This window comes from Ruditapes philippinarum, unplaced genomic scaffold (assembly GCF_026571515.1).
Source record: "Ruditapes philippinarum isolate M1 unplaced genomic scaffold, ASM2657151v2 ctg770_1_1_1_1, whole genome shotgun sequence".
NCBI classification, from domain to species: domain Eukaryota; kingdom Metazoa; phylum Mollusca; class Bivalvia; order Venerida; family Veneridae; genus Ruditapes; species Ruditapes philippinarum.
In genome coordinates this window covers 596,286-608,675 of record NW_026859620.1, presented here as the reverse complement: position 1 = coordinate 608,675, position 12,390 = coordinate 596,286, and the positions used below count along the sequence as shown (strand labels likewise).

Here is a 12,390-nt window from a genome sequence, read left to right as displayed (position 1 = left end):
AATTTATAAAAGTCCTGGTTCCACATGAAGTGCATCAACGGCGCCTTGTTTAATATGAATTTTCGCTCTTCACGGTATCTGTAGACGGCACAAAATTATGTTCTTATGAATGTTTAAAGATTCCACGCATCAGATCTCTCTTAGTGTTTTCACGAGAAAAGCCATGTTAACTTATTTACAAGTTTTTAAGGGTTAACAATATATCTAGAAATATCAATAAAAGGAAAAAAAACACTTTGATTTACCACAAACGTTAACTATACAATTCTGTAACGCGATCTGTTCTTAATACTTATTTTAATGTATAAGTGTTTATGTGATTTTACAAAAGTCTGTTTTTTTTCTAATCGCACATGACGGTAAAGTCATAGAATAAACACTTAAACACACAGTTATCTGATTTGCAAATCCCCTGCATAGCAGAATGATTTGATGTTCGCTCTCTTTTGTACCTTAGTTTGCAGTCAAAATATGTAAAATGTGAGAATGCTCCGCATAATTTATTCATGCCCTTTTAATCTCGGGTTACACAGTTAAGTAATAATCATACTTTAAATTAATTTATATGCTGTAAAGTCAATCATTTTATATGACGGAAAATTTAAAAATTATTGAATTGAAGATGGATTTCGTAAGCATGAGGTCTATTACAAAGTACCATGAATAAATGAATATTTTAAATGAACGAAGAAGTTTTACTCTTTCCTAGTTACTATAGCGTAAAAGCCCTGAAAATTATTTCATTGAACGGTTTTTGAGCGTTATTCATTCTTGCTTATGAATGAATGCCGATGTTAGCAACGGCTGATGACGTTACTCAAAGTCTGAAGACATTCTTACTTAAAAACCCTATATCTTTAAAGAAAAGCATTTTTGAAGGTATGGTCAGAGACATAGATAACAGAGATGGGCAACTTCCTAACCAGTTAAAATATCACGCGTTCCTCTAAACTTAAAACTTGTAGCAAGTCAAACTTATTAACCAGTTATCAAAATTAGGAAAATAATACATTTTCTGAAAGCTTATGCATTTGTCTATGGCTGCAGGTAAAACAATTTACAGTTCCCATTTAAATAAATGATACATCAATTTTTAAAGATAACTACTTATTAATTTTTGTTACAAAACTTTTCATATGACGAAAACAACTAGTTCAGTGGATATGTTCTGCTATGTTTTTCTAAGAGAAAGGCATGGAAAGTTACCAGTATTTTAACATGCATCAATAGATGAAAGATTTACCTTCAAATGGTATATAATATTATCCATGTCTCGTGTATGATTTGGAATATTTAATGAGTTTACGAATCGCATCTAAAAATGAGTTATCATAATCAGAAAATGTAAGTTTTTGTGACTTTTTTTAAAAATTGCCGCATCTCATCGGAAAGTGTCACCATTCATGTCGCATTCTTCTGCCTTACATCCTTAGCTATCGGTAACCAGAAAAATAATCAAAAATAATCCAAGATCAACAGTATGGTGGCTAATTTGTGACATTCGTGTTTTCGCCCCGCGACCGAGCCAAGCGTAAAGTTGAGAATTAACAAGTAAAAATGGCGAGGCGCAGAGCGAAAACACGCTAATTAGCGTGTTTTCGCTCCGCGCCTCTGCCAATTTAACTTGTAATTATCGACTTTTAGCTAGGCGGGGTCACGGGACGAAAACACGCTAATAAGCGGGGGCGCGAGGCAAAGTTTAATAAATTAAATTTCGCCGCACGGCCCCGCTAATTAGCGTGTTTTCGTCCTGCGATCCCACCGTTAAATTTTTGACTCACTCCGCGCCCCCGTGAGGCCAAGTTTTATTTATCTTTAACCAAATATTAACTCGAATGTTTTCTATTACTCTGAGACACATACTGAGTGATTTCTTTACCGTAAAGTAAATGTCTGCCAAATCTATCGTGCATGATACTTCCATACCCTTTGGCTCAACACAAAAATATTTCAGAGGGCTTGGTTAAAATAATATATTAACATTTGTTCAAAGGCGATCCTGTCATCGACAAGGTGCTTTGCACCATCGGCAATATGAAAGAGTCCTAGCAAATGTGACAGAGCCAATATAAATCAGTCAATAAGTGCCGATATTCTGGAATTGTTCCGATTTATATTCAAAGACAGACTCGAGAATCTCAAATCGAAGATTTTTTCCGTTAAGATTGTTCTTGCCTAAGAAAGCAACTTTAGTGATAATTAAGGAAACTGTTTGAGGAAATTTTTACTTTAGGGAAATTATTGGATTGAAGGAGTTTCTTCCCTTAAAACTTAAGATTCTTTATGAATAAGGCCCCTGATCATTTTAATTTCTTTTGCCTTTTTATTGAGGCACAGATCTTAATAACACGGATATGTGGTATAAGTCATGATTGTAAGTCTTTATCTACTCATGCAATATTGTCTATTTATAAATATCAATCGCCAATATTCTACAATATCGACACTCATTGAATGTTTGTTTTGGCTCCATCATAATTGCTAACTAAAGGCTATTTTACATTACCGGTGGCGCTAGCACCTTGTCGATGGCTCAATCACATTTGAATAAATGTAAATATTTTATTTTTAACCAAGCTCTTTGAAATTATTTGTGTTGAGCCAAAGGTGAGGTAGACACAATGTTACATGTAAGATCATGTGGGTCAACATTAACTTTATGGTAGAGAAATCGCTCAAGATGTGTCTCCTAGCGGAAGAAAACACACGAGTTAATATTTGGTAACAGTTCTAGCAACGTCATTTTAGAGTATTTCGTATCGAAACTGCATCCAAACTAATGAGATAAATGTTCTACGTGGCATAGCATTCTTCGATTTTTGAAAAAGAAGCATATTTTTTAAAAATCGGATGATTTATAAACTGTATTACCTTTTTAGGGATATAGAAAAAGTCTTCGTCCGTCCGTCCTTCCGTCCGACATTTTTGTACGGAGCATATCTCAAAATGTATTTGATGTATCAACTTGAAACTTCATAGGTGGATAGATTTTACTCAGGAAGTGTGTAGTGCACAAGAATGATAGCTCTATCCTTCATATTTGTTTTAGTTATTGCCCTTTGTTATTTTTCATACTTATTTTTTTCCTGAGTGGAGCATGACTCAAAAAATATAAAATCTTTGAGATGTCAACATGAAATTTCATAGGTGGATAGATCTTATTGAGGAGGAATGCTGTGCGCAAGAATGATAACCGTACCCTTTATAATTTTTGAGTTATTGTCCTTTCTTATTTTTGATACTTTTTTGTCTGAGGCTTCTCCAAAAGTATTACAGGTATCAACTTGGATCTTCAAAGGTAGATTGATCTCATTGAGGAGGAGTGCAGCGCACAATAATGATAACACTACCGTGCATAATTTTTCAGTTATTCCCATTTTGTTATTTTTCATGCTTATTTTTTGTCCAGACAGTAACTCATTAAGTATTTACAATATAAGGTATTCACTTGAAACTCAAACTATAACTTAGTTTCCGTCCGTCTGTCCTTCCGTTCGTTCATTCGCACTCACAGGACAGTAATTATAATGCTAGAGGGACAATAGGTAACTGTTCTTTCTCTTTGATGTCATTCATTCCGTAATGCTTTTGTGTGGCTATTTTCTTTTGTGTGGCTAAACAGAACAATAGAGAGAACAATAGAGTAGCCACATTATAACTCTCCTTTTAGAACTTCCGTCCGTCCTTCCGTCCCACATTTTTGTCCGGAGCATATCTCAAAAAGTATTACAGGTATCAACTTGAAACTTCATAGGTGGATAGATCATATTGAGGAGGAGTGCAGTGCACAAGAATGATAACTCTACCCTGCATAATTTTTCAAGGGAATTACCCTTTGTTATTTTTCAAACTTCATTTTTGTCCAGAGCATAACTCAAAAAGCCTTTGAGATATCAACATGAAACTTCATTAGGTAAATATATCTCACTCAGGAGGTGTGCAGTGCACAAGAGTGATAACTCTACCATTCATAATTTTTTAGTTATTGCCCTTTGTTCTTTTTCATACTTAATATTTCACCTGAGGGGAGCATAACTCAAAAGTCTTTGAGATGTCAACATGAAACTTCATAGGTGGATTTATCTAATTGAGGAGGAATGCTAGGTGCAAGAATGTTAATTCTACCCTTTATAACTTTTGAGCTTTTGCCCTTTGTTATTTTTTATACTATTTTGTCCGGAGCTTATCTAAAAATTGTTAGAGATATCAACTTAAACTTCATAAGTGGATAGATCTCATTGAGGAGGAGTGCAGCATACAAGAATGATAACCTACCCTGCATTATTTATCAGTTATTACCCTTTGTTATTTTAAGCCATCAGTATTCACATAGGTTTCAAATATATAATCACTTCAGCCATCAGTGTTCCTTACCAAAAAACCTTTTACTGCTCTACTGTATATACATTCTTCCCATGGGGATGGCCATGTTAACATGGCTCTTGTTCTGCTTTGTTTTGGTCGATGACTCTATAACGGAAGTGTCGATGGCTCTCATTTACACTGATCACCAAAATATGAAAGAGTCACTGTTTAGTAGGCGTGAATATCCTATATTGTTACAAAAAGGCCAGTTATAGTTTACAAATAAAATTTCTTTCCGAAATATGATTAATATATTTAATATGGAAGAAAAAGAATAAAACACCGACTGTTGTCACAGAGTGGAATATCTAGCATTCGTGTTAAGTACTGTTAAGAACTGAAACTCAGCCTCGTTACCTCAGTAAACGGTTACCATCGAGCTAGATATTCCGGTCTGAATTGACAGCCGGTGTAAGATCCTTATAAGATATTAATTAAGTAAAGTCAAGTCAAATATTTTATTGTCAAAAACAAAATTACATGTTCATCGCCAAGTTAGCCTGGCGGATAAAACATATTTACATTACATAATAAAGGTATGATATATAGTTAACAAAACTACTACAAAAAATCAAAATGTCAATATCAGTCACAGAAGTAAATACAGAATGTAATAATATAGAAACAAATACCTACATCTATGAAATTAACTGTTTTAAGCTTCTCTTATATATAGCACAATAAATAAACTTAGCTAAATTAGCAAATCTTTTCTTTTGCGAGGATTGCATCATTGATATGAATTTATGGATGGCCAAGCACAATAATTCCGAGGAAAACATTGACCTCTCAATTCACTATAGAATGGACAAACTAATTAGAAATGATATTCCTTTTTCTATTTGATTCATACTGTATTTAGTGCATATACGTAAATTCATATCGATATTTCTATACCTTCCTTCTTTTATTTACAATTTATGGGATGAACATCTTTGGAACTGTGGTACTTATAGTTTCGTAGAAAAAATCAGACCTAATTTAAATTTATCACTTTTTCAACAGATGGTTCATTACCATCCTTAAATCTAGTTATTCTAAATATATCCCGAAAAGAAATCCTGTTCCATTAAGAGTGAATGCAAAAAATCTCCCGAGAAATAAACGTGTCAACATGATTACAAATTAATAAAAATCAAAAAATAAAATAAAAAAAACGTCTGATATTTCTATTTACAGAAAAACATTTACAATGTTATTGCCAGTATTTAAAGTCACTGATAGCTTAATTTGCCTTTACGCGCAATGGCAGAATATGTACTTCTTATGTATATTAAATATACTTGAAATAAATTCCAATGCTATTGTCTGTCACTTTTGTGTTTTCATTTTCATCATTCAAAATAAAACATTTTTCAAAAGAGAGAACAAAAGAATATACACCTCATATTTAACCTTTTACCTCATAAGAATATTTTGAAAAATGGCCGTTTTCATTGAAAAGCCTCCTGTTACAAGTTCATACTGCTATGAAACTATCAAAAAGGCTTCAATACTGATGAAACTTGGCACAATGTTGACTGGACCATGGTCTTTTGAAAAGCATGTCCAATCTTAAATTTTTTCTTACCATCGCAACGAGGGGACGTTTCAAAATTGCCAAATATCACTATTTTGCATTTTTTTCTCCATTAAAACTGGTTTCAAAGTGCTGCAACTTCTCAATGGATTGAGGTAGAGTAAAAGGCTTTTCAACGTTGGTTACACGTTACCTAACGGTCGACCTGAGGCCATTTTTAGCCTGTAACATGTCCAAAATTTTCTTTTTTATTTTTATTATCTTTTTATTATTTTATTTTTTGTTCGCTAGTGTTATCCATTTGATCCCATTATGAACTTAGACTGCTTCGAAGAAAATGTAGGCAGAATCAATAACCCATAAATGTGTACGCAGTATCTTGATTTTTTTAGAGTGTACGCAGTATCATAATGTCTTTTTCTTATAAAAAGTTTGTTTTAAGACATTATTAGTACAAAGGAAAAATAACAAAGATTGAAAATATATTTATGAAACAGGTTCTACAATAAAAAAAAAACTTCCAGCTGTTTGAAAATTTCAGTTTATTAGACAATTTCTCAATTTCTGTAACATAACAACGCCGGGTGTACGCAGTATCCAGAATCATAATCGCATTCAACGCGAAATACTAACAAGAAAGGGAAAATTCTGGAAACAAAGTGATCCCTCGGAAGCATTAATCACAACAAAATAACATAAGAATTGCAGACTCGGTTTGATTGAGTCTGTACATGAGGGATAATGATTAAGTGCAACATCCCTCACGCCCCCTAGCACCGGCTTGAGCGGTACTCAATTCTCAACACTTTATAGTGTTGGCATCAATGATCCCGAAGGACCAGAAAATATAACAACACTGAAGTGAAGTACGGGGCAACTTTTTACGGCTGCCACACGGCACTTGACACCTGCTGTTGTGAAGTACAAAATTCTGGAAACAAATTGATCCCTCGGAAGCATTAATCACAACAAAATAACATAAGAATTGCAGACTCGGTTTGATTGAGTCTGTACATGAGGGATAATAAACAAGCGCAAATCCCTCACGCCCCCTAGCTTCGGCTTGAGCGGTACTCAATTCTCAACACTTTATAGTGTTGGCATCAATGATCCCGAAGGACCAGAAAATATAACAACACTGAAGTGAATTACGGGGCAACTTTTTACGGCTGCCACACGGCACTTGACACCTGCTGTTGTGAAGTACAAAATTCTGGAAACAAAGTGATCCTCGGAAGCATTAATCACAACAAAATAACATAAGAATTGCAGACTCCGTTTGATTGAGTCTGTACATGAGGAATAATAAACAAGCGCAACATCCCTCACGCCCCCTAGCACCGGCTTGAGCGGTACTTAATTCTCAACACTTTATAGTGTTGGCATCAATGATCCCGAAGGACCAGAAAATATAACAACACTGAAGTGAATTACGGGGCAACTTTTTACGGCTGCCACACGGCACTTGACACCTGCTGTTGTGAAGTACAAAATTCTGGAAACAAAGTGATCCTCGGTAGCATTAATCACAACAAAATAACATAAGAATTGCAGACTCGGTTTGATTGAGTCTGTACATGAGGGATAATAAACAAGCGCAACATCCCTCACGCCCCCTAGCACCGGCTTGAGCGGTACTCAATCCCAACACGTTATAGTGTTGGCATCAATGATCCCGAAGGACCAGAAAATATAACAACACTGAAGTGAAGTACGGGGCAACTTTTTACGGCTGCCACACGGCACTTGACACCTGCTGTTGTGAAGTACAAAATTCTGGAAACAAAGTGATCCCTCGGAAGCATTAATCACAACAAAATAACATAAGAATTGCAGACTCGGTTTGATTGAGTCTGTACATGAGGGATAATGAATAAGTGCAACATCCCTCACGCCCCCTAGCACCGGCTTGAGCGGTACTCAATTCTCAACACGTTATAGTGTTGGCATCAATGATCCCGAAGGACCAGAAAATATAACAACACTGAAGTGAAGTACGGGGCAACTTTTTACGGCTGCCACACGGCACTTGACACCTGCTGGTGTGAAGTACAAAATTCTGGAAACAAAGTGATCCCTCGGAAGCATTAATCACAACAAAATAACACAAGAATTGCAGACTTTCTTATGCCTTAACCTCACGAGACGAAGTCGAGTGAGGTTGCATAAGAAAGGTCACGTGATTATGGTATAATTTACGCAAACCCAGAAATTGTCAACGCACCAATGGTGTATCTGTTTTAACCTATAGCTCCGCCCAGAAACACTTACTCCTTCGATCTTCAAAACTGAAAATTATACCATAGTCTGGGTATGGTATAAGTAATAGATATACCATTGCTGCGTTGACGATTTCTGGGTTTGCGTAAATTATACCATAATCACGTGACCTTTCTTATGCCTTAACCTCACGAGACGAAGTCGAGTGAGGTGGCATAAGAAAGGTCACGTGATTATGGTATAATTTACGCAAACCCAGAAATCGTCAACGCACCAATGGTGTATCTGTTTTAACCTATAGCTCCGCCCAGAAACACTTACTCCTTCGATCTTCAAAACTGAAAATTATACCATAGTCTGGGTATGGTATAATTTACGGTTATTGGAAATTATACTTGGAAGAATTTTACATAAGAAGCGCTGAAGAGCTATAGGTTAATTTACGGTTATTGGAAATTATACTTGGAAGAATTTTACATAAGAAGCGCTGAAGAGCTATAGGTTAATTTACGGTTATTGGAAATTATACTTGGAAGAATTTTACATAAGAAGCGCTGAAGAGCTATAGGTTAAAATATAACTATATTGGGTGTTTTTTGTTGTCCAACTTTGTGTCATCTATTATAACGTTTGCTACAATTGTTTTCTATATGAAAGCGTATTCGACGTTTTTGGTTAATCCTTTGGTTATATCATAATCTATTCTTAGACTATAAAGATGTCTGGTTCTGCCAGTCAATATCAATCAAAGTTTTGTGTTTGTATTAACTCTACTGATTATGACACAAATTAACAAGGAGGAACATGATCCGTGGTAATAGTAAAACATAAATAATGTTTATCCATTGATTATATTTTTCCAACATATCTTTGATCTAATTATTGTATTTTTTTATTTAAGATATTTTCAACAGACCGGATGCTGTAACGGATGGACACACAGTTGGAAGCCATTTTTTGAGAGATGTGGTTCACGTACGTTAGATATTTATCACAGTTACATTTGATAAAGATATACTTGCTCAAATTTTGTATTTTTGAATATTGATAATTGCTACACAGTCTCTTTTTAGAATAGAATAAACATGTTTTGACTACACACTAACTATATATCTTATGTTTTAAACTCTACACACTATAGGTAGATACAAAAAGAATATATAGTGTCAATTAAAAACTGGCAGTTTTTTAAGTAAGGGTCAACTTTACATGACCTGTAATAGGATTATGCAGCTTTCCACACAAAGTCTGTACATTCTTTTATTAAAATTAGACATATTCAGAAGAAATACATTGTACATAGATTTCAAATAATTTCTGGGATAAAAATATTTTACTCTCAGATGAGCATAATATAAATAAAAAGATTATATTTATTTCTATGTATGAACACGTTCCGTATCTATATATTACTACCGGTAACTTTATTAAATTTTCGGTAAATAAAAAGGTTAAACCAAAATGTATGTTTGTATGTATGTATGTATGTATGTATGTATGTATGTATGTAAAAGGTAAAAGGTAAAGGTCTTGTTTATTATAGTGTCACCCCTACTGAAAGGGCCAGCCATTTTGACTTATGAGACACCTTTTGGTTGCATACCATGTACCTCCCAATTCCTACCACTATGCCAGGCGCCAGGCGGATAGAAATCGGTAACCATTCATTTTAACTACCTCGCGGCTCACGAAGCGGCCATTTCGGAACGAGTCCCACGAGAAACATTCATCCTTCAATTCACGCCTTAACCACTAGGCCAACGGTACCGGTTATGTATGTATGTAATTGTGTGTGTGCGCGTGCGTGCGTGCGTTCGTGTGTGCATGAATGTATAGGTTTCTTCGGATGATATATACGTTTTCATTTTATAATAGATCTACTATTTTAGCACTCTGCTCTAAAGGCTACGGTCCAAATACTTGCAATAGAAACAATGAAGGGAAAGCGAAATACATAAATGGAAGCGTTGTGACAAATAGTGGTGGAACATGCTATGCCCCATCACAATGCAGAGATTGTAATGAAGGATTTTATCCAGTGACCTATGACAACGGATATTGCAAAGGTAACACATTTAAAACGGCAGTTCGCAAACTTTCCAGAAACTGGTTTAACGAATATAGTTCCTTGGTTGCATGCAGTTGCTAATGACAACAATAACATTGGCAGACTATTTGTCAAAATTATATTTATTCGAATGCTTATGCCTTTATCAAAATGAAATATGAGCGGCCTTTTTAATGTTTTTCCTCAAAGTAATAATATCTCCAAGTCATTAAATCCTTTTTAACGTTATACATGTACTATATTATTTATAAAGTCACAGTCAAAGTATGTATTTTCCCACCCTTTTAAAGCGTGCTACAAACCATCATTCTGCAATCGGGCTGTCTGCTCAAACTGGGACGATTATAGGTGTGAATATTGTATTGAAGAATACAAAAGAGAAAGCCCAGGATACAACGTCTATACTAGTAAACCAGATGATAAGCAATGTCAAAGTGAGTTTTTATACTCTTGGTTTAAGATCAAGTTTATGTCACAAGTGTCAGGCACATTCACTGTTTGTGGTTAATATGCATTATTGTACTTTGTCATTTGACACACAGTTTGAACAAATTCGAATGCAATGTGTTTTTGAGGATTTAAGGGGATCCTTGTCTTTTTTTTGTTATCGTTGTTGTTTTTAAGTAATAATAAATTTAACACATGGTAATAACACACGTTAATCTTACAAACTTGATATTTATAACAGATTCGTTGCTAATCTTAAAATGGTTAAATTTTTGCAGGAATCTAACCTGGTTCATTCGATTAAACACCCCCCCTCCCCCCCCACCCCAAAAAAAAAAAATATTTGTGGAAAAATTGATTAAAATTAATTTGCCTAATATAAAATGTTTATTATCCCGCGCCTAAGGGCGGCGGGGGATATAGAAATAGTCTTCTTCCGCCCGTCCTTTCGTCCGTCATTTTTGTCTGGAGCATATCTCAAAAAGTATTTGAGATATCAACTTGAAACTTCATAGGTGGATAGATCTCATTAAGGAGGAGTGCAGTGCATAAGAATGATAACTCTACCCTGAATAATTTTTGAGTTATTGACCTTTGCGATTTTTCAAAATTAATTTTTGTCCAGAGCATAACTCAAAAAGCCTTTGAGATATCAACCTGAAACTTCATAGGTAGATATATCTCACTCAGGAGGTGTGCGGTGCATAAGGGTGATAACTCTACCCTTCATAATTTTTTAGTTATTGTCATTTGTTATTTTCATTCTTAATTTTTCACCTGAGTGGAAAATAACTCAAAAAGTCTTTGAGATGTCAATATGAAACGCCATAGGTGGATAGATCTTAATGAGGAGGAATGCTGTGCGCAAGAATAATAACTCTTCCCTATATGATTTTTGAGTTTTTGCCCTTTGTTGTTTTTTTTCATACTATTGTCCGGAGCTTATCTCAAATATGTTAGAGGTATCAATTTGAAACTTCATAGGTGGATAGATCTCATTAAAGAGGAGTGCAGCGCACAAGAATGATAACCTACCTTGCATGATTATCATTTTTCAGGTATTGCCCTTTGTTATTTTCAGCCATCAGTATTCACGTTGGTTCCAAATCTGTAATTACTTCAGCCATCAGTTTTCATTACCAAAAGACCTCTTAAGATTGAATTCTTCTGCTCTACTACATATACTTCCAATGAGCAAACAAATTCAGCGGGGGATGGCCTTGTTGACATGTCTCTTGTTTCTTCTGCAATGCAAAATGTTGACAGTCGATGTTATTTTTTGATTGTTTGTACCCTGTAGAGGCGTGTTCTTGGAAACAGGGAGCAAGATGTTTTCCTGGAAGCTGCACTGGTGATATGGTACTAAGCAAAGACTGTAAATGTGCCGTCGGATTCGGTGGTGGTATGGACTGTGCAACTGGTAGGTACACAGGCGAGACACAACTGTAAAACTCGTACCGGATGAGGCTCTAGCCGGGTCTCATATAGGTTGTGTAGTTGTGTACCAGTAATCAATATATTTACTTAATCATTTTAATTATCTCTTACGTTTTTTTTTGCCATAACTTTTAACATTTTGATAGAAATTTATTTACATAAAAATTACGTTTGTTGCAAATGACATCCGATCACAGTGATTAAAACGCTTGATAATACAGAATTTAAAGTGCCTATAATATGTAAAAGAGATAACTTGTAAAAAATAATTAACGACAAGAAAAGTTTTTTTCGAGTAGATATTGATATAAATTTTGAATTTGGAATCTAAAAA

The 12,390-nt window shown here is 34.9% G+C and overlaps 1 protein-coding gene across 1 annotated transcript in view; it reads left to right on the top strand.

Annotated features, from left to right (window-relative positions):
- LOC132757271 (uncharacterized) overlaps positions 1–12,390 on the top strand; it is a 63,798-nt gene that overhangs the window by 8,990 nt on the left and 42,418 nt on the right. Inside the window, exons 3-6 of the mRNA XM_060748523.1 lie at positions 9,006–9,079; positions 9,994–10,170; positions 10,463–10,606; positions 11,920–12,039. Coding sequence (XP_060604506.1) covers positions 9,006–9,079; positions 9,994–10,170; positions 10,463–10,606; positions 11,920–12,039 — 515 coding nt within the window. The remainder of the gene's footprint in view (positions 1–9,005; positions 9,080–9,993; positions 10,171–10,462; positions 10,607–11,919; positions 12,040–12,390) is intronic.